Genomic DNA, 27104 nt, shown 5'->3' with positions numbered 1-27104 from the left:
TCGGTTAAGCATTATGTTGACAAAAAACAATCTTTGAACCCCACATTTAAGCTTGGCCCTAGCTTATAACACCTATTATTTAGTAGTCGTAATAATAGATTCTTAAAAAACCATCATGGTGTGAAAATGTTTTTAACTTTGATTTTCCTTTTAACGGCAGGAAAAAAGTATGTACAGAAACATTTGTATGTATGTCAATCGTCCATTAAGAATTTTGAGAATATATATTATATAACTATATCTTTTAAAGAACTGTATTTTTGTTGCACTGTAAATATGAGAGTTAAGGGATGCCATGTGTGTGGTCTTTCATTGACAGTGAACACATTAATTTAACAATAAATTATAAACAAGCTTGTTTGTGCATTGATTGATTTTTGAGATTCATGATGAATGTCAATAAATATTAATACAATGATTTGAAATACAAAGAGTAGTTTTCTTTATATATTGACTTTATTCATTCCAGAGTTAAAGTTACAAGACACAAGGAATATATTTGTATTGCTATGACTTGTTTCGTTAATAGTGGCTGAACACTGCTTCAACCAATTTGCAAATCTTTTTGGTAAGCATGTATTGGAGACCATGTATGACTTTAACAGGTGTGTAAAATGTTGATATTTAAATAATGTGCCTCAGTTTTGAAAGAATGTTTTTGATAAGGACTACCAGTACTTTTTTTTTTTTGGGGGGGGGGTCCTCAAAAGTAATTCTCTCTATATGACCTGAAATTTTTTGAAAACTTTGGTTGGTCCCTTATAGCTTTTTGCTACTTTCAGCTCCAAAGGCTGGCATGTTTTTGTGTAATTTAACCTATTGTTTTACTGTTCAGGAATGAAGACGGATAGTTACAGTGTCATGAACCCTGGAGCCAAACATGGTGAAAGGCAAGTCCAAAACTAAAGTTTCTTGCAATAAGTAGAAGTATGAACCATGCCCTTATAACAACATTTGGTGCAATACATTATACTTGTTGCACACTCTGGATTTATGCTAGTTCCCGCTCCAAAGCTAGCATCTCTTTGTGTGTAATTTAACCTTCTATCATCTCAAAAATTATTGTTTATAGTAGGAACACGGGAACATTAGGAGGGATTCCCTCTGACAGGCAAAGTATCAGTGCAACCCTATGCGCAGTGCATACAAATCTTTGCCTTTTCATCGTTTCATCAATGGTTTACCTCTAAGATTGTGGCTGGATAAGGTCTACATACAGCTATATTATGTCAACTTCTCTATTTCTTCCAACTAATATCAAAGTCTTATATAGCGCACGTATCTACCAACAAGGTACTCAAGGCGCTGAATATATACAACGATAGTATCCAAACAAAAAAGATTGGACGCCCCATTTTTGTTTTTTAATACATAGTTAATGTGGACTCCCTTTTTCTTAATCCTGGCTTTAGCTTCATTCATACTTTAAAGCAAACTATGTGATGGAAACGGTCACATACGCACTTGTTATTTAATGTGACGCAAGGAAAATTGCTTTGCTTGCAAAGTTTCCTTGTAAAGTTTGCCTGAATTATGAACAGGTCTTGGCACCTAGTTTCCTATCCATATATGTTTTTATTTTGATTCAAAATGCCATATCATCAAATCCTTCTTCCAGGAAGCGTTTGTAGATGCTCATGAATTTAGCAACGAATGCTTCCAGATGATAGATGGGTTTGGAGCCGAGCTGAAGGCGATGCTCATAGAAGGACGCAACCTGAGTGATCTCGGACTTGAGCTGCCCATCACAATTACTTATCAGCTCTTTTAAAAGGCCCTGGAATAAAAATGAGTAAATATCAAGTATTGAGTACAAAGAGATGATAGCAAGTGGTAAATGTTGTCTGCAACTCTATCAAGTTTACAGAGCTGTTTAAGCAGAAATATTGCTTAACAAATGTATGCTTACTAAAAATGAGCAGGATACCAGTCACAAATGATGTAAGTGACATGGTATTTTGGCAGGTAACCTAAATCGGGCGTAAACTGTTTTTATGCCGAGTTGCTATTTCTGCTTAAGCAGCTCTATGGAATTGGGCGCTGACATCTTCTAGACCCCCATTCCATTGTGTAGCATGCACATTCATGCACTTACTGTACTGTGGTCTACTTAAGTACCCCGATTCGCAGAGGGACAGACTGTACTGGAATTCATGCCTGAAATCTCCCTTTTCCCATGATTTATATGTAAAATGTCCAGACTCTTTGTGCCTTACCTTCATGATGATGTCAGGTGGAATGCAATGGGTTAGAAGCTCATACAATTGACCTCTGACCTGCATCAGGCGTTGTGGTGTCTGCTCTTGGACGATTGCATTGGCTGTCTCACGCAAGAATACTTCCCAATCGGGAACTGGTATCTCCTGGTTCTCGCTGAAGGGATACCTGGGAAACATATCAAGGGTGTGATTGTATAAATATTTAAAATGTAATAATCCAGAAAATGTAGTCACAGTCTCCTCTTTGTCTTAGCACAGACTGTGCTATTGAGCATTAGTTCACCTGCACTGGCACACTTGAATAAATAACCCTTCCATTCTTGGAGTATAACTTTCCGTTATTACCAACAATCAGAAGCCACAGGTAGTGTATGGTGGCACAACTAAGCACAGAACTATACTGTGTAGATGCATCCACCACATGTAATTACATTCCAGGCAGGCTGGATGGTTTATTTATCATTGAAAACCATGTGGACGATATTGAATGGTACAAAAGTAGAAGGGCTGATCAAAACACATCTCGTTCCAAAAAACCCAATGTTACTTCACGTTGAAAAATCTGATCAAATGCATTTACTTACTGCTGCACTTTGCACGCCTCACACATCAGTAATGACCTTCTGAGGTTCCTGTCTGATTTCTCAGCGATGCGTTTGCCAAGCTGGGCAGGCAGGGTCAGACCCTCCTTACGACAAGTTGTCTGAAGAATCTGACAAATCTACAAGTTGCAAGAAAAACATGTCAATGAATTTATAGACTTAAAACTATGTGCACTGCAAAGTTTGTAATCTCACCAAACTGCCTAAGTTGTAAGCTTCCATATGTCATTTTTAACCAGTTTCCTTGCATGAATATAAAGCCGACATCACAGAATAGCTTTACGTTGCAATTATCAAAGTCCATTTGACTCACCTCATCAACAGAGGGCGCTGCCACTCTTATTCCTAGACATCTACTGCGAATAGCCGGGATGACTTTACTGGTGGAGTTACAGCACAGAATGAGGCGACATGTGGCCATGTACTTCTCCATTGTACGTCTCAGTGCATGCTGTGCATCTTTGGTCAAGCGGTCAACTTCTGTCAGCACAACCACTGCAATGTAAACCAGACAGAGACATGTTGGAATTGTCCCAAAGCATGTTATAACATTCATCACAATCCTTCAGAATAATTGCACGTCAATGGAAGTCAAAACAAAGATGACGTACTATGCACCCGCACTAGTCATGGTCCGTTTAGCTGCACATCATCCATAAAGCCTGTGTGAGATTTCCACCATGCAACGTTTCAAATCCTACAAATGTGGGATGTTGCACAAAATTTGATACATATGGGCGGTGCTTTTTTTTACCTTTGAAATCTTTCTGTGTTGAAGAGTCTAGCTGTTGTGTCTGTGCCACTGTCTTCAAAAGTTCTTGAATGACAACTCGATCATAAATCCCTACGTCACTACAAAACACAAGAACGCAAACATTTAAAAAAAATTGTCAGTCCAGGTACTTTCCAGGTACTTTCCAGGATCAGGTTGGCTCAGTGGTTTCTTTCCCTGCCTTTAACCTTTGGACCTCTGTTCGAATCCAACCTCAGACCAGAGCCTCGTACAAGGATTCAGTTTTCAGTCCAGCTACCTGATTGCCAAGTTTTCGTCATTGGGGTTTTCCACCCACATCTAACACTAAACTTTTCTTCTTGTTTCCGAAATAATCCTGTTATTTTTGCTAGTTTAGCTGTTGGATGTGTAAAAAAGAAAATGGAAACCACAGCTGTTGCTCTGGCTTAAATGCTAAGGCTCCGGCTTACAGCCTGTTTGAAGCTGTTTACCGAAAGCACAAATCTTCAAAATAAGCCGAAGACAGACCCCAAGATGAAACATGCATCCCTCCATACATCAAGCCAACCCACTGCATGTACCCATCTGTTGTGACTTGTTACTCGGTAGCAAAATACTCAGACAATTGTACTCATACTCGATGGCCCAGTACATGTACTCGAGTACTACTTGGCCACCCTAGAACTCGGTATTACTTGATACCCAACTGATAAGTACTCGACAACAACACTGACATTTGTCCATACAGTATGGGCTTGAGCTTTTAATGGATCGGTGTTATGTGTTTTTAATACTAACCTGGGATTAACCTCGATATGATAGTTGCTTGCTATTGTTGATACCTCAATCTTCTTTTTGGATGGAGTCTAAGAATTGGAAACAAAGCAAGAATTTGTGATAAAACTGTGCAGAAAATACGCTTACCGAAATGGTAAATTTGGTCTATTGATTTAAATATGATCAATATTAATTTAATCACTCATTCCATTTTCTACTTTTACATTTTATAGGATTGCATTTTTCATGTGTACAATATTGTCTGTAAGGAAAATCTTTTGTATTTGACAGCACTGACTGTTAAGTTTCATTTGTTGTGACCAGAATTTTTTCGTATACAGATAATAAGATTTTGTTTTAGTTCAATGATTGGCAGTTTGATTCTTCATCCGTACACAAAGATGACTTTCTGGCCATGTCTGAATCATGCATTGGTATAGGATGTTCTTAGCAATGCTCTTGGAAATTGAAATAGCCGTGGTAGTAGCTGCAAATAAGACATTAACTTGTGAGTTAGACTTGAATAATGCCAAGCCACTGCTTACATTTGAATTCCTCAGACTACAGAGACAGTTGCTATGTCACATGATTCGGGACAAGCTTTTGTATAGCAACCGCCAGATGAGCAGACCCTGGTATTGTTGCGCCATACACATCCATTCAGAATTCTTCACTGTCTGTCTCTTACGCGACTTCGTAAAAGCTTTCCCAAATCATGTGACAAAGCAACTTTCTAGGTAGTCTGAGGAATTCAAGTTTGAATTCACTTAAGTGGTGACTTGTGATCAAGCACGTCATTGTACCAGACAACATTCAAATCTAACATTAGCCTCTAACTCTTACTGTGAAGCTCTGATGTTCAATGCGTAGTTTTTCAACACCTGATCCATACAGCTCCCTGAGAGTGCACATGATTCTTGTCTTCTTGCCTGCTCCTGATGGGCCATAGATCAGCAGATGAGGAAAGTCTCCTCCTTGTACCTTCATAAGACAGAATAGAGACACTCCGACAGTTAAAAGAAATGTTATTTCCAAAATAAATTTGGTAATATTTTTTTTTTTGCAAGTGAAATAGAGAATCTGATGTTCTACAACACAACATGGGGGGAGGTAAAAAAAACGGAAAGTTTCCGTATGGCGCCACCACTTTTTCATTCGATATAAAATAATATAGGAACTTATTTACCTGATTGATATATCCCTTTTTGTAAAACTGAGTGAAAAAGTGGTGGCGCCATACGGAAACCCTGAGGTTATCAATTAATCTACTGGACTGCAGGTCCAAGGCCAGTCATTTTACTGAATACTGAAACAGGCCAATAAACTTGCAACCGAACAAGTCCAGTGGTGATGGCTGGCCTTGTGTTATTTAACTAAAAAAACGATACCTCACTGTGTGTAATTTTCAATACAAACAAATACATGGTCATGGATCTTCAAATGTTGACTTGGTGAAAATGGGAAACGTTTGCTTTGAATAAAACATTGCACTTGCACTGGGGCGCTATTATAATATACTCCTTTTTTTTCAAAATTTGTCATTATCGGTCTCTAGTCTAGTCTAGCCCTAGTTTTATCGGTCGCGACCAACAATGACAAATTTCGGAAAAAGGAGTACAGCGCCCCAGTTACTGCCTCCCCCGCCCCCCTCCGGTCTAGCTCACGGGGTACTCCGACCTTGAACTATGATGAGGTTCGTTCCACTATCGTCTCCACTATAATTGATTATAAATGATGTTTGTTAATGTTATTGTTTATATTTAATATTTATTATTAATATTATTGTCCCGCTATGGATTATGGATATATTCGGTCAGTCTTTTGGTAAGTTTTTGTCGTTTTTTCTGCCAAATATTTTCATGATGTTGTTTTAAGGGTTCCAGATGACGTTGTCATACAATAAAGATCAACTCCATGTGTTTAGAATGTCTGTCATGAATTTGGAAAGTGGAAAAAAAGGACGAATCTGATCACGAGTCTGGCAAAAACTGGTCAAAACTGCTAGTTACACCGATAATATCAGTCTTGTGTCGTAACCCTCCGGTCTCCGACCGTCGGGAGGATGGAGGGTTACGATTATCGCAACTACAGCAGCTCACACTTTTAAATCAATACTTACCAGTTTTCTGAGGTTTGCTGCTTGATCCTTGTGAAAATCGAGTTTAGAAAGCGATGTCGGACGGTATTTATCAACCCACAAACTCATTATGACTTTTTGAAGGGTCTTTCGAAGTTAGAACCACTTGTTGGAACCACAGACATGAACTACTCACTGACTACAGTTCCAGATTTCGCGGGGTTTACAGGGTTTTAGTTATCGAACGTGTAGAACATGTCAATTGGCAACTTCGACCTCATATTTGACGGGGTGTTGAGCTGCTCGAACCCTTGTTTGAATAGAGCGAGGCTGGAACGAGATTGATCTTGCGCGCCGCGTACGACGTCCTAAAACTAAACTAAACTAACTCAATCTCTAGGGGGCGGTATTTAAGGAGACCGTTAACTAAGAGCGTTTTCGAATCGAAGGCTCAGGCTCAGGCTTGGGCTTCAGACTGATGCAGCCATTTTGAAGCCGCGTACGAATCGGAGGCTCCGGATCGGGCTTCGAATTTGAGGCTTCGATTTTGGCTGAAAACAGCGCCAGGCGAAGCCTCCTCAAGAGGTGGCTTCGCCAGGCTTCATGACGTCAGATTCGTGATGATAAATCTTTTTCTTGCGGCAGCCATTAAAATCCTCGGTTACCGTTCAATAAAATTGACAAATTTGGCTCTTTTGATTGTGTTTTACTATTAATAACAACAGTCTTCACCTGATATATCACCCATGAGAAGGCGAACAATTTGCATCAATGATATTAAGGTAAGTTTTGATATATAATGTAAATTTGTATGATAATTTACTTCGCGTTAAACATGACGTGTGCCCATAAACTTAGTGCTGCATCTAATTCGTGAAAATTGTCTTTTGGTTTTATTCTCAACATTTACTGATGAAGATAAGCTACATGCGGGAATTATTTGACAGGATAATATTTGTGAAAGTAGGGCCTGTCTTCTTAACTTGGTTATGGTTTATTTTTCGTTGGCAGAAAATTAAAATTCCTTGTCTGCTGATTAAAAACGACAGTTGTTTATTATTTTTTATAATCCCAAGGCCGAGAGCTGGATAGTGATATTATTAGTTATAAATCTTGCGGTTTCGTTTAAGCTGAACCGATTATTTTATATAAACATTACATTGAACACTCTTGTTACTTATGAATAATATTTCGCTTTGTTCCTTTTTTTCAAGAATGTTTTTGTTGTAGGCCTACTTTTTTAATAATAATATTTCATATTGTTTACTTCTGACTGATGTACCGGGTAGTAATTTATTTGAGTTTTCTGAAGGGAAATACATTTCTTGGCAACTAAAAAAAAAAGGTTACATGATTACATAAATTTAAATATTAGCCATGAATGAATGAATGATGATACATGTACACCTGCATCAACTTATTAAGCAGAGGCTATATAAGTATGGGTTGGGTGTTGAGATGGGGGGGGGGACTTTGCTAGAAAAACACCTTTTGCTTGTGGACTAAGGATTCCAACTTTTTTGTAGAAGAGGACTGGCATTCATCAACATTCTTACTTGTATTAACTTTCATTGTACAATGTAGATTTGGAAGAGTGACTTTGGTGTGAGGAAAACCACCCGGCCGAGGTTCAAGTCTAATAGGGGCAAAAGGATACTTGAACACTGCCCATATCTGTCAGGTACGGTATGAATCCCAAAATTGGTTTTTACCCATATACACCAATGTGTGTTATATAAGCACTGTATACTCACTACTTACCTGAGTTTTGTGAAAACAAAAATCACAGGCAAATTACTCAGGTGGGATTCGAACCCACAAACTTTGCAATTCTAGAGCAGTTTCATGCTAAACTAGACCACCGAGTTTGCCCAGTAGCTGAGGCAGTTTGAATCCTAAATTTTAGCAGCCGGAACTGCAAATGATATTAAAATTGCACCAGGTTACGAGTATTCAGTTTGGTTTTTACTCCGGTAAGTATTGAGTATATAGTGCAAACACCACATCGGTGTTTATGGGTTAAAACCAAAATGAATACTATAATATCAAGGCTGTGGTATTATTCACTCAGAAAAAGACGACGGTCTAAACCCACCCGTATACACTGTGCGTAGTAATCACACCGCACGACCCACCCGTATACACTGTCACATTGCTGAAGTAATCCGCACTCGTACCACTAACCGCATGCGGAGGCTGTGTACGGGGGCGTCGTGTCGTGCGATGTGCCGGATGTGGTTAATTTTACGCTCAGTGTACAATGTATACGGTAGTTGCGTTTTTTTCGGAGTGACAATTTGACTGCCTTAGCAAGGCTTAGCAAGGCTAACCCGACATCCTTTTGAGATGTTTCCGATAATCAGTGGTGATCTGGAGTTCGAGAGACTTCCAAGTCAATCCCCTCTTGAATGTTAACCTTTGTTTTTTATATCTAAGGGGGGGGGGGGTAATAGAAAGTAAACTCTCTAAACCAACATTAAATCCCAAGAGCTAAAAATAAATTTTGTTTAGATACATTGTACAATGATCACCCAAATGGTATGATAATGCTATAATTTTGCAATTTATAATGTTGAGGGCTGCATTGATTATTTGATCATACATGTACTCAAGCATTGATTATTTTATTATACTCAAGCATTGATTATTTGATCCTACTCAAGCATTGACTATTTGATCATACTCATAAGATTGTATCTTCTTCTCATTTCAGTTACAAGGATCTGCAGAAAAGCATCAATGTGAGAAGCGTAACATGTGCTAGCCAGTTCCGCATCAAAGCGAAAGACCTGTTAGTTCATTTCAGAACAATATAAGATGTCACCAGTAGGCCTGGGCAACAAGTGAAGTTTACTACTCATCTAGTGTCAAAAACATTGTAGTCACGACTTTGACACTAGTTGTGACTATTTTAAACTCCTAAGATACATTGCGGCAAATTCTTTGCCGCAGGCCCAATCAAGTAAAATTTGTGCTAAAAGGATTGAAGTTGTAGGGAATAGGCAAGAGCGACACAATGGGAGACTTTCCAACGCTAGGTGGCAGCAGACTTACCGGGTAAACTTCCATTGTTTACGTAGTTATGAGCTTGCACATAATTCTGCGAACATGGCTTTACCCGGTAAGTCTGCTGCCACCTATCGTCCTAGAAAGTTTCCTAGTCGTGACTGTTTTTGTAGTAGTCATGGTAGCACGTCGAGTAACGTGAGTAGTTGAAAAATGGTATTTGTAACTCGACAAGGCAATCAATAGTCTCCACTTCGACACTTGTCTGTCACACTAGTCGCTCAGGCTTAGTCATCAGTAGAGGAAACATCACTGGTGATTAAGCAGAAGAAACTTCACCAGTGTCGATAAAGATATAAAGCTCAATTCTAACTCTGTAAAGTAACATAAAGCAAGCTGACCTGTCCTTATTTGCAATTTTTTGCTAGCAACTATTCTACAGCTGAAAATACAATTAGAAAAAACTTGACAATTCCGAAATACTAACCTAACAGTTGACGAAATAATCATGTTTCTTGACTTTAAAGTGGAGATCATCATAATTGCAATGAACTTAAAAGTTGTTAAGTAACCTAACATTTTCCCAGCCTCATGGGAGAACACAAACAATTATTTATTAGCACCGTCTTTGTAATCTTAAAAAAAGTTATTTAAACAATCAATTGCTGTAAATTGATACTTCTTTTGTTTAAAAGTAACTCAATTTATGATAAAATAAAGTTTTCATTGTAGTGCAGTATAGCTTGTATGCAGTTTTTACTTGATAGTCAGAGTAATGTTATTTTTATTCTAAAAGAATACTATAGTTTTCAAATAACAGAACATACCTTTCGAAATTTCCCTGCTTTCCAGTTTCAATGCAAGGCATGTTGTTGACATATATTACAACAAAATAAAGCTATGTTTTCAGAACATTTTTGGTCCGTTTCGTTGTTGATGAAAACAACCATCATTTGTTGGCTTTCACTAAAATAAGTCATTTTACAATCAAGTGAAGCTAAAAAGTGGGCTGCTCTAAGTTATTGAGGTATTTTTACAATATTAAACCATCAGAAAGCAAATATGAGCAAATATGCGTTTGTTACAATACAAATGGTATGATTATGTGTTTTGTGGTGGTGTTATTTTTTGTTTTGTTATACAATCATTAAATAAATGCCTCACACACAAAAAGCAGACGACGCACGTTTGTTCTCGTGCATTATTATTTCCCCCATGATCCACCACGAGGGCCACATGAAGCCTAATCCCGCCGTCCGTGAAGCCGAAGTGTTCGAAACAATTTCGTCGCCATGTTGTTTATTGTGAAGCCTGAGCCTCACTGAGCCGGAGCCTGAAAATCCCAAGCCTCAAGCCTCAAGCCTGAGCCTTCGATTCGAAAACGCTCTAAATAAATCGATCCTCACGTCAACAATAATAATGGCAGCCTCCTTACTTCGGAAATCTTGCCCTGGAGCAAAATCTGTTTGTAGATTTGCGTATTCTAGACAAAGTTACAAGCAATTTATCAACAAATATTGTCCACCATGTATCCTTCAACATAGTGTTCGCAAGTTTAGCGATGTTTTAGGAGATAAAACTGTAAGAATTGGATATGCGTCCGGTTTTTGGGGAGACACTGCATGTGCAGGTAGGTTAGCTACATCCATCCATTGTACTTGTAGATGGTTCTTCCATCCATTGTTGTTTTATTTGCATGGTTTTAGCACAGTGATGAGACCGATGTTAAATTTTATAATAGAGAGCCATTTACAGCTCAACAAGGTGGGCTAGGTTGGCTAGGTTTTAACATGGAGCAATAAAGGATAACTTTCCGTATGGCGCCAACACTTTTTCACTCATTTTTACAAAAAGGGATATATCAATCAGGTAAATAAGTTCCTATATTATTTCATACCGAATGAAAGAGTCGTGGCGCCATACGGAAACTTTTCCGCAATAAATTATACTTTGACTAAAGTAAAGTACATCGTGTATGGCTGGGTACTATGGCCTATGTATGGGTAAAAACCAAAATTAATATTCTTTATTCCCGTTGCCAAACATAGGATTCGAACTGCCTCTAGCTGTCTAGCTATCGGGCAATATCGGTGGTCTAGTTGGTAAGACACTGCTCTAGAATTGCAAGGGTCGTGGGTTCAAATCCCTAAAGAGTAATATGCCTGTGATATTTTTTCACAGTACTTGGGAAAGTACTGAGTATACAGTGCTAACACGTAACAGTACACACATTGGTGTGTATGGGTAAAAACCCAAATTAATATTCTTTAACCCCGATGCAAATTTAACATCTCTGATACATGTTTGTAGACAAGTTATCGGTTAACTTTCCATATCCTGCCACCACTTTTTCACTCATTTTTACAAAATTGAAAAAGGGGCATCTCATTGAGGTAAATAAGATACAACAATATTTCATATTCGGCAATCAGGCCTGATACTTCATGGAGGCAACGAAGGGGATTGCCTTGGTGCCCTTGAAGTGCTCCAGTAGAATTTTATAATTTCCTCATAGGGTGCCCTTCGCCAAAGAGAACATGCCTTGGTGCCCTTACTGTTTTAAAAATGAATACAGGCCTGCGCAATCATATCAAATGAAAAAGTGGTGGCATGATAGTACAGAAACTTTTCAAAGTTAAACTTAATCAAATTTGGCCAAGCAGTTTTATTTTTAGTTCAACCATTTCAACTTAAACTTTAGTTAAATGCATTGATAACCTTTGTTTTATTTTGATATCTCGATGGTTTTAGTCCTATACAAATGCATTCTAGTTGTATACAAATCAATTTACGTTAAACTTGTGAAAATTTCATTTCAAAAGGTGTTTTTTATTTATTATCTTTTACTTTGTTTTCTAGCTCCCCAGCTTGTACATAATGGAGGCATTGATTTCCTTGTGTTTGACTATCTGTCTGAGATCACCATGTCCCTTCTTACTGCTGCCAGACACAAGAAACCTGTAAGTAAACCCAGTTTCATTATCATTAAGTACAATTTTCCAACCAATAAAGTCCTTATGAAAGTGCATAAAAAAAATTCAAGTCTGTAACCTCGCGTGTATAATATATGATAATCTTTCAGGGCATCAAAAACAAATGGGTCTGTAGATTCAAAGGAGAAATTTGTGTTTATTAGTTACATGCAAATGGTAAAATTCAATGCGGTTTTATTGGATATCCATCAAAGTTCATGAATGAACTCGAAGGCTAGGCTACCAAACACAGTTGCATTTACACCATTTTAACGTGACATTTTTGGCTGTTGAATAACATACGATTGATAATACTTTGCAGGATTTGGGGTACGCCCCAGATTTTGTTCTAGCTGCTGTGGGCCCTCTTCTGAATGAGATCAAGAAACGAGGCATCCGTGTGGTGAGCAATGCAGGAGGAGTCAACCCTCATGCTTGCGCTGCAGCATTACAAGAAGCAGCCAAGAAAGCTGGTGTTGATATCAAGGTTGCTGTGGTTACTGGCGATGATCTCATGCACAAGGTACTATACTAAACACTACTCATTAGTCATATAAAACCTCAAAAACTAACAGTAAATGTCTGCACTTCATAAAAAAAAAAGTATTGTGAAATGTATATTTCAGCCTTTGACCACTCATTGCAGGATGGCTGTAATTGTCTATATTTCTAGATGGATGATACCAATTTATAGCTTTTGGGCTATCCTTTTGTGCAGTATTTCTATCTTGTGTTCTATTGTGGTTTATCTTGTTTCATTGCCTTTCTTCTGTTCTGTGTGTACCTTAGCATGTTTTAGCTGTATTTTTATCTGAATAAATTCAATTAGTCGATCAATCAATCAATCAATCAATCAATCAAGCATCCTTGTTTGTAGGTTTCCTGAGAAGTGCGTGCAAAATTGATTAAATTCACCTTGGTGTCATTACCAGAAATAACAAAATTACAACAACATTTATGTAACATCAGTCATTGCATTTTTAAATCCTTTGCAGAAAGATGAGATTATTAAATCAGGAACAAAAGATATTGACTGTGGGATTACAGCACCGAAGACGCTAGTCAGTATGAACGCTTACCTTGGGTGAGACACTTTCCATTCTTCGGATCCCCATTTTCATTCACACATTGTCAATGTCAAAGTATTTGTTTAACTATATTGGTTGCAGGATTGTGTTTTCATATGAAATGGGGTGTCTTGGCCGCAGGGATAAGAGCACCGAACTCAAGCTCTTTTTTTTGTTCAGCAGAGTGTGGGTTCGAGTCCCGGTCATTACACTTGTGTCCCTGAGACACTTGACTATAATTGCTTCTCTCCACCCAGGGGTAAATGGTTACCTGTGAGGGCAGAAATGGTTCTTGTGATTGATTTAGCCGAGTAGCGCATATTTTTTGCACAGGCTGTATACTCCCCAAGGAATGAATTAAATGTCCCAGTAACCAGGGTTAATAATGTTGGAAGCACTTTAAGATGCCTTTGGGTGTGAAAATCGCTATATAAAATTGATTATTATTATTGTTAGCCAGTTTTCAAGAATCAAATAACAACTTGATGGCTGTTTTGATTATCTTAATCATTTAATGTATCTGACAGTGCTGGACCAATCACAAAAGCACTGGATATGGGTACAGATATTGTGGTAACAGGGAGATGTGTAGATAGTGCTGTGGTCCTTGGACCTCTCATGCATACGGTAAGTATCCATTGCTAGAATTGTGATAATGTAATAAACAAAGAACAAGTTGTAATCTTCTGGATATGAAGAAAACAATCCTTTGATTTCTTCTTTCAAACAGGGGATACTATTCCAAAGCATTCTCTGTTTAGGTAGGATTCAATGAGATAAGGAGCCTTTTCATTACTTTGTTATGGTTGGTCACTGGAGTGATTCTTTTGCAGCATGCCTAACCATGGGTGGGATTCAAACTCAATCTTTTGCCAATTTAGTTTGTGGGTTCAAGTCCCACCTACTAAAATGTCCCTGTGCTCAGGGAAATTAGTTAAGGCCAAGTCACACAGGCCCCGCGAACGAAAACGATAAAAATGCGCGCCCTCGATTGGTTGAAATGCTCCACGCAGAATATGCCCAGGCTCATTCAACCAATCGAGGGCATGCATTTGTATTGTTATCGTTTTCGTTCTCGTTATCGGGCCTGTGTGTCTTGGCCTTCAGTGTACAGTTAGAATACATTAGTATAAACACAAATAAGTAGTGATGTATATTTTCACTTCCATGTTGTAGTGAGTATGAAAACGAATGTTCTTATTGTTTGTAGTTTGGTTGGAATCAAAGTGACTACACACGTCTAGCATCTGCCTCTTTAGCTGGTCATATAGCTGAGTGTGGGGCACAGGCTACAGGGGGTGTCTTTACTGATTGGCATCTGGTTCAAGATTGGTATGTTAACACTCAAACATGTTGCATAGTTCGTTGCTTGTAATTTGTTGTCCCTTTTCCTGTGGACTATATCTATTAGAAAATGATTGGATTACAAAACTGAATTTGACCTTGAAGCCCTTCTTTATTGGATTTAAAATGTTGTCTTGAGTTTGTTGCATGAAGTATCATGTATTCGGTGATATTGCCATGTTGCTCCTATAAATGATGCACCTTTAGTCTTCTTGTACGTGGATAGATAAAAACAAAACGCTGACCCCAGTCTTTTACTCTTTTACTTTCTCATTCACATCTACAGGGACAACATTGGCTTTCCCATCATAGAATGTGGGGAGGAAGGTGCCTTTGTTGTGACAAAACCTCCAAATACAGGTGGGCTGGTTTCTAAGGAAACTGTTGCTGAGCAACTGGTTTATGAGCTTGGTGATCCTGCCAGATACATGCTCCCTGATGTTATATGTGACTTTAGAAATGTTACACTTCAAAACGTGGAAGGTGAGAACTCTTAGGTTACTTTTTAAAGCTTGTAGTGGACCTTTTGAAGCACTGGAAAGCGTTCAAGCTAAGCAAAGCAGTCGTGGACGAGCAGTTCAGAGCATCAAACTCGAGCTCTGGTGTTTCTGATCACCAGAGTGTGGGTTCGAGTCCTTGTCGTGGCGTTGGTGTCCGTGAGCAAGATATATTACCATTATTGCTTTGTCCTTCAGATGGGACATTGAGCCGTAGGTCCTGTGTACTAGGTATTGGTAGTGCACGCATGTAAAGGAACCAAGAACATTTGTCATGGAAGAATAGGGGTTTACCCGGGTGGTTCTGGTTCACTTAGCAAGTGCTCTAGTTAACAGGTTTTCTCATGCTTGCGAGTTACAGTGACTAACTTCACTTATGAGGCATCTTTGGTTTTATTCCAATTAATGTATAATATTGATAATACTAAAAATAGAAACATTTTATACATCTCAGGAACACATGCTCTTAATGAAGTAAATTCTGAAGTCTACTTTAATAAATGACTAGCGGGATGCTGCGCTTCGCGCGGCAACCCCGCTAGAAAGCTCTACTTATAAAATGCTGCGTTGTGTACAGGGGAGGGTTAAAGTGGATGGGCAGGGTCACAATACAAATCACAATGGAAAACCACCCATCCAAAGTTAAGACGAATCTTAGTGCTTTGTGAATTCGTACACTAACCCTTGTCCGTTTTTTTTTACGTTTCAGCATTATTTGTCAATCCCATCCAGTGTTTTCCAGTTTCCAGCGGGTCCCGATAGTGGTTCTTTAAGTCCGGTTTATATCCCGTTTCGTTTACTTTGTTCCCGTTCAATTTATTTGTTTCCTGTTCTGTATCGCTTTCTTTTTCCCCCTCACCAGCCCCGTTCATTTTTCCCCACTTCCCTGTCCCACCATGTGCCCCTTCCCTATCCCGTCCCTTATCTAACCCACGCCTGCGCGCCTCCCCGTCCCCGCGATCCCGTGCATTGGCATTGTTCTTTGCGTGCCACTGTTTGCCCATAACTCATATTTTCCAGTTTCGCGCGGGTCCTGTTTTTGGTTCTTTCCCGTTTCATGGGCTTGATCCCCCCATTCAGTTTAATATTTTCCTGTTCCATGTCCCAAATCATGTTAGTCCATTTTCATTTTTCAATCCCTACCCCAGCCCTGTTCATTTTCCCCGTCATTTTATTTTTGCCGTTCCCCCGCCCGTCCCCCATTACACAGACATACCACTTTGTGCCCCTTCCTCCTGTCCCCATCCTAAATCTAACCCGTACTTCCTTCCCTACATCCCGCCCGTGAATTGTTCTTTGCACTTTTTCTGGCCCATAACTTTCCCCGTTTCGCGCGGGTCCCGCCAGTCAGGTAATTCTCCGTTTTGTGTATTTTTCTCTGTCCAGTTTATTTTTTCCTGTTCAATGCATGTCATCATTAGTCCCTTTTTCTTTTTACCCTTTCCGTATTATTTTCCCAGCCATTTTACTATGTTCCCTTCATTTTTTGCCATTCCCCCGCCCCCTTCAAACAGACGTACCACACTGCGTACCCCTTCCTTCTCCCTGTCCCACAACTAGCTCTAATAACCCCCACCATCCTACGTCCTGTCGTCGTGCCTAGCTCCCCCCCCCCCCACCCCCCATGCATTGTTCTTTACTGTATGTACGCGCGAAGTTACTGGACGGTCGCACTGTGACTGTGACATCACAAATGACGCCTGCACTCAACCACAAAGTTATACACGCTCGCGCTTTGACTGTGACGTCACAAACAACACATATCCCCAACCCACGGGTACCACGAAATTGACTCCAGAACGCATCATTTTAGCAGGGTGCGGGCACCACTTACGTGAAAACAACATGGCGGCGCCCATGCGATTTAAGCGCTTTTATATTATAGATTCATCATGGTTTATTTTTCAACAGGTGACCCAAATGGCGCTGTTCTTGTGACTGGGGCCAAAGGCTTACCACCAACCACACAGTTCAAGGTATTCTAGAATAATCAGTGATTCTTTGCCCCGGAGTTCGAAATGTCATCACTCAAGAAAACAGTTAGCCCTGTCTTACCTGTCAATTAAACCTTGGTGTCAGTTCAGGGCAACAAAAATTATCAATTTTGGTGCAAAGTTGCAACGCCTTATTATCATAACTAAAAAATTAAAGCTCCTGAATTCGTGAAAATTAATGAATTTGTAGGCCTCTGTTAACATTTTCTAAATATTTAAAAATGTTTCAGTCCATGGGGTCGGTGATGGTAATGTGACACAGCATCCTCACACGAAGCTCCCTCTTTTTTAGCAACTGATCAAGTTGGATGTGTTTTTATGTTAAACTCGTTCTTCTTGCTTTTAGAAAGTTTCATTAAAGAAAAGCTACAGTTATGTTATTATTTTTGTTAACTAAGAGTCATTGTGTTGTTTAGTCTACCATAGGTAGGTTTCTGAAACTGTGCTTAATAAATTTGTTATTTTTTACATTTTTTAAGTAACATTTAATACAAAATTATTCAGATGAATGAGCATAGTAGAAAAATCACCAATGTTGTTTTTCATTGTTTCTTCATTTTTTTGTTTACCCTACACCAATGTGTCATAAGCTTTGTTCTGTACTCTGTGCTTTTCTCAAGTCCTTCGGAGTACTACATCTATTAAATATTTTGGTTTTAACGTTTTGTACCGTAGGTTAGTGGTACTTATGCAGACGGTTTCAGAGCAACCTCAGTGTCTCCTATCACTGGCCCAAATGCAGCGGAGAAAGGCAGAAAAACGGCGGAAAGTATTCTGAAAAGGTACTCAAACTTTATATAATGGTGTGTGTTTTTTTAAAGTCAAACAAGACACTGTACTGTATCACTGATGTATCCATTTATTGTTGTTGTTGTTTCATGCATTGCTAAATATAAACTAAATGTATATTGCATCACTTTGTAGTTTGAAGTGGTGTTGAGGAATTTGTTGTGTCAATGTTTGTTGTCAAATGTTACTTCACTTTTCTCCTGTAATAATGGAACCGAGATTAATAGACAGATAGGACAGAATAAATCTTCTATTTTTTAAGGGTTTGGTTTTTGTACCACACAAAACACAATGTCCACAGATTTACATTAAACTTACATAGTTTGATGGTAGAAAGCATCCCTTAAAATAGTACTGAGGTGCTGTAGTTTTTTGGGAAATGAGTAAAACAATGCCACAGAAATAATTTTCGCCTCAGGAGACGATTATTTTAGCATGTACCATTGTATTTACGCAACTCTCCTGAAAACAGTGCTTTTTGATTTTAACTTTTTTTTTTCTCAAAAACTTGACGACTTATGAGGCTGAAACTTCTACTTTAATGTATATCACCTACACTTTACAGTGAGTAAAAATTCATGTCGGGCCAAAATCTTGATCTACAAAATGTATCAAAACCCTTCAAAGCCATTGGACACTTTTGGTAAACAGTATTGTCCAAGGCCCACACTTCGTGTATCACAACTTTATATAAAATAACAAACCTGTGAAAATTTAGGCTCAATCGGTCATCGGGTCGGGAGAAAATAACGGGAAACCCCACCCTTGTTTCCACACGTTTCGCTGTGTATGACATGTGTTTGAAATAAATCTGTAATTCTTGATATCGAGAATTGATATTGTTTTAATGTTTTCTCAAAAAGTAAAGCATTTCATGGAATAATATTTCAAGAGAAGTCTTTCACCATTACCTTCTTTAAATCCTGTAAGTTATTTGTAAATCTGTGAACTTCTTTTTTCTGTACCGAAAGTGTCCAATGGCTTTAAAGAGAAAATTTATAAAATTTATATTTTGGAATTGGTGAAAACTTTTTGTGCACAGGACAAGGACCATCTTCAAGCAGTTGGAGCTGAAAGACTACACCCAGACTAATGTACAGATTCTGGGCTCAGAGCAAAGCTACGGTCCACACGCAAGGGATGTCAACCCAAGGGAGGCGGTCATATGGATTGCTGCGCAGCACTCGCAGAAAAAGGCAATGGAGATCTTCGCAAGAGAGGTTGCTCCAGCTGGAACAGGAATGGGTATGCTACCTTCATGTTTGTCATGTTCCCTGTGTGCTGTCAGCATTCATGACATATGATTCTCTTTATTCCATTATTGAGGCAGACTATTTTACTCTCAGCCTCGGGTTGAATATATTGAGTAGTATAGGAGAATACAGGAAGGCGGAACCATTCAAAATATAGTTTTAAAAAAATTCATTATTACCTTAAAGGCACTGGTCACTATTGGTAATTACTCAAAATCATTCTTAGCATAAAAGCTTTCTTGGTAACGAGCAATGGAGAGCTGTTGATGGTATAATTATTATTATTGTAATAATTTTTTTGTTATCAGTTCAATTAATCTATGATGGTATGCTTTAGATTTTTACTGTCTGTTAAGAGTAACTTTTTACACATTTGTTTTTACTGTTCACAGCTCCAGGTTTGACAGGCATTGTTGGAGGTCGCCCAAGAGTGTAAGTCATTGATCTATCAAGTAATAAACCACAAGGGAAATTGACTGGATGAAGTCTAAGAAAAACACCTCTAATGTCTTCACAGTTTTCTATGTTCTTACTCAACAAGTGAAACCTGATAATTTTTCTGAAGTATGAAAATTAAGAATAATTTTGATTTATCTTCCAGGTCACCAGTCTTGAAGTTGTTTTCTTTCCTGTATCCAAAGGACCAAGTGCAGGTAAAAATGTGACTTTTATTTGATTATTGTTATCTATTTCTTGTAATGAAACCAAGGATGCCTCACAAGTGAACTTGATTACTGAAGGTTGCAAACCTGAGGAAACCTGTAAAAAACGGTGCCTCATAAACAACATTTAGAGAGTGCAGCCTTTAAATGCATGTTCACTGACGTCCAGCAGTTAGTGGTTTGTTCAGTATTGACAAGGCGAGACAAGACAAGACAAGACGAATGTGAGAACATAGCCATGAGCATCGTCTACACTACAATGGCTTTCAGGCCTTGAGTAATCTGCATAAGTTACTTTCCCCCAGGAAGTTGAAGTAACACAGATTTTAAACATAAATATGTAATAAAAATGTATTTCTTGTGTATTCAATAATAGCAATAACAACCAGTTTTATCAAATGAACTTACATTCACACATTTATAAAGTTCATTATTAACATCTGAAAAGGAAGAAATATGAGCAGGTTAAAGAAGCGTAGGTTGCACAGTTTTTAGTAGCCACGGGGCAAGTTGAGAAGTGGTGTTTACAAGCCCGCAGCAGTTTTTACTAGACAATGTACGCTGGGCTAGTGTTAAGGGAGAACCCTGGCTTTACAGTAGGACTGTGCAGGAATTGAGAATGCGTTACAACATCCAACTTAATTGTCATCTTACAGGCTACTGTACATATTGATGGCAAAGAGGAAACCATTACTGCATCATCACCAGAGTCTTCCGAAGATTCTGCCGCCTCCTCTGAGGAGACAGTAACTCAAGATGAGACTCTACCAGTAGGAGATCACACATTCAGCCTCATGGATTTAGCATACACAAGGAGTGGTGACAAGGGAAACAATGCAACTATAGGTAGAGTTTCTTGGCAATCTCACAATACACTGAGCATCCTAAGCACCTAAGCAGAGCATGGTGCTTAGTCATTCTATATATATATACTAAGAAAATTAAACACAGAACTAGCACAGATGATGTATGTAACATAGACCTTTTGCTGGTAAACTATGTCTGCTAAGCAACATTTGTTTTACCATCCCTGATAATAATAATAATAATAATAATAACCCGTTTTTATATAGCGCTTTTCACACCCGGAGGGCGTCCCAAAGTGCTTCACATTATTACCCCTGGGCACTGGGCCCTAAATCACTCCTAAAACCCATCTCAGCTTCCTGGTGGGGAGTATACAGCCTTGTGCAACATTAATATGCGCTACTCGGCTAAATCAATCACAAGAACCATCTCTGCCCTCACAGGTACCCATTTACCCCTGGGTGGAGAGAAGCAATTATAGTTAAGTGTCTTGCTCAGGGACACAAGTGTCACGACCGGGATTCGAACCCACACTCTGCTGAACAGAAACACCAGAGCTTGAGTTCGGTGTTCTTATCCACTCAGCCACGACACCCTACCCTGATATATGGCAGACCCGATATATGGCAGAGGGTGTGTCCCCCAAACAATTTTTTCCATGCTGTAACGCACTCTTTTCTTTACCCCTTCCCCCTTCCGCCTCAATATCCTTTAAAGAATTCCTAAGATTCCCAAAACGCAATGAAGACACTCGGAGGTGAGTTGGAGTACACCATGCCACATATTGAGCGCCAAATGAGTTTCATAATAGCATTAGCATCTCTGTGCCATTGTGAAGTTTTCTTGAGGTTGTGAAGTTGTTTCTTTAAAGAGTAGTTGACCTGTGAGAACTAAACAAAGTGTCTTTCTGAAAGGATTGGTTATTGTTGTTTTGATTCACAGGTGTTATAGCCAGACATCCGTCCTATGTACCTTACATTAGGAGGCATCTAACTGCAGATGCTGTACACTCTTACTTCAAGCATGTCATTGACCCAGAAACTGTGGACCCAGTTACCAGGTAAACATAAAGTCTTGCCTTTAAAATTATTGTGGTGTTTTTATATTTGAAAATGTTCATAAGTTTAAGAAGGTGTAATTTCTTGTGTGTTAATGCCCTGTCTTGAACAATTGTAATATAATGGGAGACTTTCCAACGCTAGGTGGCAGCAGACTTAACAGGTAAATTTCTATTGTTTATGTAGTTCTGAACATGCGCATAATTCTGAGAACACTGGCTTTACCCGGTAAGTCTGCTGCCACCTATTGTCACAGAAAGTCTCCTATTGGTGGTAATTCCATTGACCTTGTGCGTATTTAATTAATTCAAACACAGTGTAATACATTATGTCATTTATTTAATCAATGTTATGTAATCCTTTCAAATCGTCTGGTTGTCTTATATCAAATGAAGTGGTTTTTTTTTTTTTTTTTTTTTTTTGGGGGGGCTAGTTTTGTTCTTTGTTTTTCTTCATAGGAGGTTGAATGAGCCCTGCAGGCAAGACATGGTACTCTGTATCTTTGCCACTTTTTATGATTATTTGTTGATGACTTGTTTTTACATCAGAAATGGCTTTTTAATTGATTCTTGAGCTTGATATCATTATCTTTTTACCACAGTTATGAACGTTGTATCCCTTTGATAACTGACAAGCTTGGTTAATACTTCCCGCGAATGCAAATGCGAAGCAAATTTTGAAATCTTAAATTCACAATGAATAACTTGCATCAGTTGAACTGTGTTCGACTCCTGTAAAACATTTGCTGTGGAAAACAGCCATGCAGCATCAAAACTCGCTTCGCATTCGCAGGAAGTATTGAGGACCCTTTTCTGACAAGTGCATTTGCCTAACGTGCCTTTTTTCTTTTAATGCCAGCCATGTATTGATTAAGTAATTTTGTAATTTTTTAATGAATTTTTTTATTGGGTAGATGTAAATTAAGGCGCATTCAATCTTCTGAATGTGATGTTTTTTTCTTTTTCTTTACCATCTAGTTATCTATTTTTTAATGTTTAGACTACACTTTAATTTGAATTTGTTTGGGTACATTTGAAAATGAAAATTGTAATCTTCATAAGCTTGTTTTCTTGAAATTTGGTGCTTTATTAATATTAGACTTATTACTATCGTTTCTTGTTCTTTCCATCTCTATTTAATTATTCATATTTTTGAAAAAGTGTTTGCTTTGACTAGGAATTTAATTAGCTGATATAACTCGTTTTGGTGGCTAAGTAAACAAGAACCATATTGGTATGGAGAAATTAAGATAATGTTTTCACATCCCGACAGATATGAGCTCCCAGGAATTGATGGTTTCAGTTTTCTGTTGAGGAATTCCCTTGGAGGTGGTGGCGTGGCATCGTTGCTTAGTGATCCACAGGTAAACCACACAAACTTACTTACAAATAATTAGTTTTTTTCACATTTTGCAGAATATTCTGGAGCAACTAGTTTAATATTATTATTTTTAAAGAAATATTGAGTTGTAATCCTGCCAACTTTTGTATTGAGATTTGTAATTGATTGTTTGTGTATGATTTTTGTTTATGCTACAGGGAAAGGGCTATGGACAGATGTTACTGGATATCCAAATCACCAATGTTCCAGATTTAGTTTCCATGACCAAGTAGTCATCATCAAACCAAACTTGCCCCCCCCCCCCCTAAAAATTACAACATTTTATCGGAGGGTTATATTTTATTGACTCGGGGTGTTACTAAGCTTATCAGTATTTTTTTAAACTAAATTATGTCTGATCATGAAATGAAACTGTTTAATGAGAAATAGTATCAAACTGAAGAAAAAACTTAAATTTTACTTGTCTTTTTGTTATGTTTTTCAATTCCTGTCCTGGGACTGTTGGCAAAGGGTCAAATTGCATGGACACTCAGCGGTTGTGCATACATTGTGAACTGTACATGACGATTGTATTATTAGTGCCTGTGACCACCTCATTTATTACTTTGTCAATCAGGATGTATTTTTTGACTGACAATCATTTATGTTTATTATTATTTCATAGCAAAATGTAATTTTTTTAGTTGATATAAAATGTTAAAATATATGTTTAGGTTTTTTGTACAAATACATTGACTGTGTCATTAAAGGCAGTGAACACTATTGGTAATTACTCAAAATAATTATTAGCATAAAACCTTAATTGGTAACTAGTAATAGGGAGAGGTTGATAGTATAAAACCTTGTGAGAAACGGCTCCCTCTGAAGTGATGTAGTTTTCGAGAAAGAAGTAATTTTCCATAGATTTGATTTTGATACCTCAAGTTTAGAACTTGAGTTCTCAAAATCAAGCATCTGAAAGTACACAACTTCGTCCGACAAGGGTGTTTTTTGCTCTCGCAACTCCGACGACCATTCGAGCTCAAATTTTCACAGTTTTGTTATTTTATGTACATGTTGAGATACACCAAGTGAGAAGACTGGAGTTTGACAATTACCAATAGTGTCCAGTCCACTGCCTTTAAGAAAGCACTGAACACTATTGGTAGTTACTCATGGTAATTGTTAGCATAAAAACTTACTTGGCAAGTTGGAGCTGTTGATAATATAAAACATTGTGAGAAACGCTCCCACTGAAGTAACTAAGTTTTTGAGAAAGAGGTAATTTCTCACTGATGTCTGCCCCGCCCCCCATTTGAAATCTAGATGCTTTAGATTGAAGTGTACCCGACTAAAATGTTCCGTTTTAATAGGACAGAGTTTCAGTAATTTTAAACAGTGCTCAGGCTCAGACCAACCAGTTTAATGCCTGGTAAATTCTGGACAAAGCCGGTGGTCAGTTTTCTTTGTGCGAAATGTATTTGATCGCGGGTCCCAATCTGTTTGTAAGATGTTTGTGTTTCTTGTGGGAGTGGTAACCTTCAGGTGTAGCATCGTGCACACCTAACAAGGAAGTGGAAAGCTTAATGTCTACTGCTTTAGAATGTCAATTATATAATCACTTCTTACATTAGGACAAAAGACCAAACTACATGTATGCGGAAATGATGTTTAAAACAAGTTGGAGTTTCTGCACGCAGTCTATAAGTTCTTACTTTCACTGTGGTCACTCACTGTCAAACAGTGAGCAGACGACTAAACATTCGCGTTGCGTGAACTCAACAAAGTTTTAACAATGTCTTCTGGCGCTCTTTTTGCTGCTCTCTGGATTTTGGCCTTCTGCGGCCTAAGAGATGCCTTCCCAAGCGGGGCATCTCCCAAAGCTTGTGTGCAGATGGTCCCAGGACACGTTTCTGGGGAAGGAAATCCAATCATTCCACAAGAATCTGCAAGCCCGTATAGTATCGTAGCAGACGGGTCCGAGTACAACCCAGGCGGAATGGTGCGAGGTAAAAATAATTGTTCTTTTTAGAATAGAAATATAAAATAGTTCAATACGGCTTCGTTGTCAAAATAACATTTTTAAAAGTTGGCCTCTTTGCTCCCTAAAAAAAAACTTGTATTAGCCTATGGCGTTTTTATTACTGCACTCCGGATTTGGGCCTTTCACCTTCCACTATAGGATCTCACAAAGCTTGTGTGCAGATAAACAATATTATACGGCTTTGTTGTCAAAATAACATCTATAAAAGTTGCCTTCCTTATTGTTTGCTCCCTAAATTAATAATTGTTAATATGAAAACACTTTCTCATCAGTGACTATCACCGCTGATCCCACGACCGCCACATTCCAGGGTTTTCTTCTGCAAGCCCGTGCCATCGGACGAACCGATCCAGTGGGTACCTTCCTAGCCGGTTCGGACGGGGCAAGCAAACTCATCACTTGCAACGCTACCGGTGATGCCGTCACACACACGGCAGCTACTGAGAAGCAAAGCGGGATGTCATTCATGTGGCAAGCTCCAACCGCAGGTGTTGGCGACATCAAATTCTTGTGAGTAATTCTTCAGTACCATTAGATGTCTTTGAGTTGATTTTGTAAAAAAAGTTGTCATTGTTATGTAAGGTTATCCATACTATTTTGATAATAGGGATACGTTTTACGGAAACAGTTCTATCCTCTGGTTAGGCCTATAATTATATTCTATAAATCATTGCCCCCAAAAGTGACCATGCATAAAACGACGAAACGTGGAAGGAAATTGTTTGTAAATAATATCATGATGAATGGACTTAATGAGCATCATTGTGCGTTAGAAATTTTAGCGTTTAGTATAGGCCCTGTAGGCTAGTTGCAAGTCGGTTTGTATGCTGTGATGATTTTTGTGAATAAACTTGTTTTTATCTATAAAATCTATATCTATCCTATCCAATACAGATTGACAGTTGCTCAAGATCATGACGTCTTTTGGGTGAGAATGGAGTCCAATACACTGACTGCATCAGGTATGGATGAAACAAGGCCCCAACTATACAACATTGATTTTTGTAGGAAATTTTATAATGAAATAAAGTAACAGGAAAAGAGTGAAATCCTCAAATTTCTGAGCAAGTTCTACAATTATTTTCTCAATTATTATTGTTTGAAGTTGAATTTCCTGTCTTTTTCATATTATCTTTAGCAGCCCATACATCTTCTCAAAGAATGATTCCCTCCCACTTTTATTTGTTGACATGAATAAAAGTCACATTATTGCAGCAAACACTGTGCTTTTCTTTTTTGTTTCAGCTCCTGTTACTGCGCTGAGTATTCCTTTGTTGGTTATACTTCTAGTCGTAACCATGGCAACAGCCCAAGATTAAGAATAACCGTACAGTTCAATAAGTCTTAATATTTCAGAGGTGGTTCAATACCATATAAGGAACATTCTTTTGTAGCAGTAAGAAATTTAAAGCAACATGTTTTTTCCCATTTTAATTAAAGTTAACCTTGAAAACTTGATTAATTATCGCTAATCAACGCCCCTTGAGAATGTTTTTAGAAGACTGTCGATTTGAGGGCATGTACATTTTCTGTTTTATCATCATGTTCGTGAGAATGCTGAGTGTGCATTAGCAACCAAATGTAGACTAAGCTTGGTCATAAACGAATTCTTGTTGAAACATACCTTTTATGTCTGTAAGAATTATGGCACCTTTATTTGTGAAAGTTTCTGTCAAGTTTTTTTCCCATAGTTTCTATAAAAGAGACATTAATGTCAAATGAATTTGTCTCAGTTATAACGGCACCGAAATAACATTGTTACTACAGCTCATTGCTCAATTACCCCGCATAGTTTATTTAACATATTTTACAAAGCTACTGTTAAAACTACCAAACCATTTTTTATTGTGTAAGTACACGCACGTTACTTTATTTGTAACCAC

At 38.3% G+C, this 27104-nt stretch overlaps 3 protein-coding genes and 1 long non-coding RNA gene across 4 annotated transcripts; 3 read left to right on the top strand and 1 right to left on the bottom strand.

The window, feature by feature from the left end:
- Positions 1 to 437: 437 nt before the first annotated feature.
- On the bottom strand, positions 438 to 6744 carry LOC117293800 (replication factor C subunit 3-like). Its single transcript, XM_033776243.1, has 8 exons — positions 6451 to 6744; positions 5175 to 5312; positions 4353 to 4420; positions 3576 to 3673; positions 3135 to 3316; positions 2804 to 2940; positions 2217 to 2385; positions 438 to 1777 (listed from the first exon to the last, which is right to left on the bottom strand). Exons 1-8 carry the CDS (start codon positions 6535 to 6537, stop codon positions 1586 to 1588), a joined length of 1071 nt encoding a protein of 356 aa, XP_033632134.1. The 5' UTR covers positions 6538 to 6744; the 3' UTR covers positions 438 to 1585.
- Positions 6745 to 6956: 212 nt separating this feature from the next.
- LOC117294000 lies at positions 6957 to 10326 on the top strand. Its single transcript, XR_004519497.1, has 3 exons — positions 6957 to 7190; positions 7993 to 8089; positions 9122 to 10326. It is a non-coding gene; the product is annotated as an uncharacterized LOC117294000 (long non-coding RNA).
- Positions 10327 to 10806: 480 nt separating this feature from the next.
- Positions 10807 to 23501, top strand: LOC117293880. Its single transcript, XM_033776355.1, has 16 exons — positions 10807 to 11044; positions 12274 to 12374; positions 12709 to 12909; positions 13382 to 13470; positions 13981 to 14080; positions 14664 to 14785; positions 15084 to 15280; positions 17206 to 17270; positions 17964 to 18070; positions 19120 to 19322; positions 19723 to 19762; positions 19932 to 19983; positions 20649 to 20838; positions 21742 to 21859; positions 23130 to 23220; positions 23396 to 23501. Exons 1-16 carry the CDS (start codon positions 10834 to 10836, stop codon positions 23468 to 23470), a joined length of 1962 nt encoding a protein of 653 aa, XP_033632246.1. The 5' UTR covers positions 10807 to 10833; the 3' UTR covers positions 23471 to 23501.
- A 925-nt stretch (positions 23502 to 24426) lies between these two features.
- LOC117293804 (putative defense protein 1) lies at positions 24427 to 26898 on the top strand. The gene is made up of 4 exons (XM_033776249.1): positions 24427 to 25186; positions 25494 to 25731; positions 26116 to 26183; positions 26467 to 26898. Exons 1-4 carry the CDS (start codon positions 24973 to 24975, stop codon positions 26538 to 26540), a joined length of 594 nt encoding a protein of 197 aa, XP_033632140.1. The 5' UTR covers positions 24427 to 24972; the 3' UTR covers positions 26541 to 26898.
- Positions 26899 to 27104: the final 206 nt, after the last annotated feature.

The sequence above is a fragment of the Asterias rubens genome, chromosome 8, assembly GCF_902459465.1.
Source record: "Asterias rubens chromosome 8, eAstRub1.3, whole genome shotgun sequence".
In the NCBI taxonomy this organism is placed as follows: Eukaryota; Metazoa; Echinodermata; class Asteroidea; order Forcipulatida; family Asteriidae; genus Asterias; species Asterias rubens.
This window is presented reverse-complemented; position numbering and strand designations above follow the sequence as displayed.

Coding starts and splice junctions, on each gene's coding strand:
- LOC117293800 (XM_033776243.1), bottom strand. CDS start 6,537: ATGAGTTTGTGGGTTGATAAATACCGTCCGACATCGCTTTCTAAACTC. Junction 5,313..6,450: donor CAGCAAACCTCAGAAAACTG/GTAAGTATTGAT, acceptor TGTCTTATGAAG/GTACAAGGAGGAGACTTTCC. Junction 1,778..2,216: donor CACCTGACATCATCATGAAG/GTAAGGCACAAA, acceptor TTTTTATTCCAG/GGCCTTTTAAAAGAGCTGAT.
- LOC117293880 (XM_033776355.1), top strand. CDS start 10,834: ATGGCAGCCTCCTTACTTCGGAAATCTTGCCCTGGAGCAAAATCTGTT. Junction 13,471..13,980: donor AGTATGAACGCTTACCTTGG/GTGAGACACTTT, acceptor TGTATCTGACAG/TGCTGGACCAATCACAAAAG. Junction 17,271..17,963: donor CACCAACCACACAGTTCAAG/GTATTCTAGAAT, acceptor TTTGTACCGTAG/GTTAGTGGTACTTATGCAGA.
- LOC117293804 (XM_033776249.1), top strand. CDS start 24,973: ATGTCTTCTGGCGCTCTTTTTGCTGCTCTCTGGATTTTGGCCTTCTGC. Junction 25,187..25,493: donor CCCAGGCGGAATGGTGCGAG/GTAAAAATAATT, acceptor CTTTCTCATCAG/TGACTATCACCGCTGATCCC. Junction 26,184..26,466: donor CAATACACTGACTGCATCAG/GTATGGATGAAA, acceptor TTTTTGTTTCAG/CTCCTGTTACTGCGCTGAGT.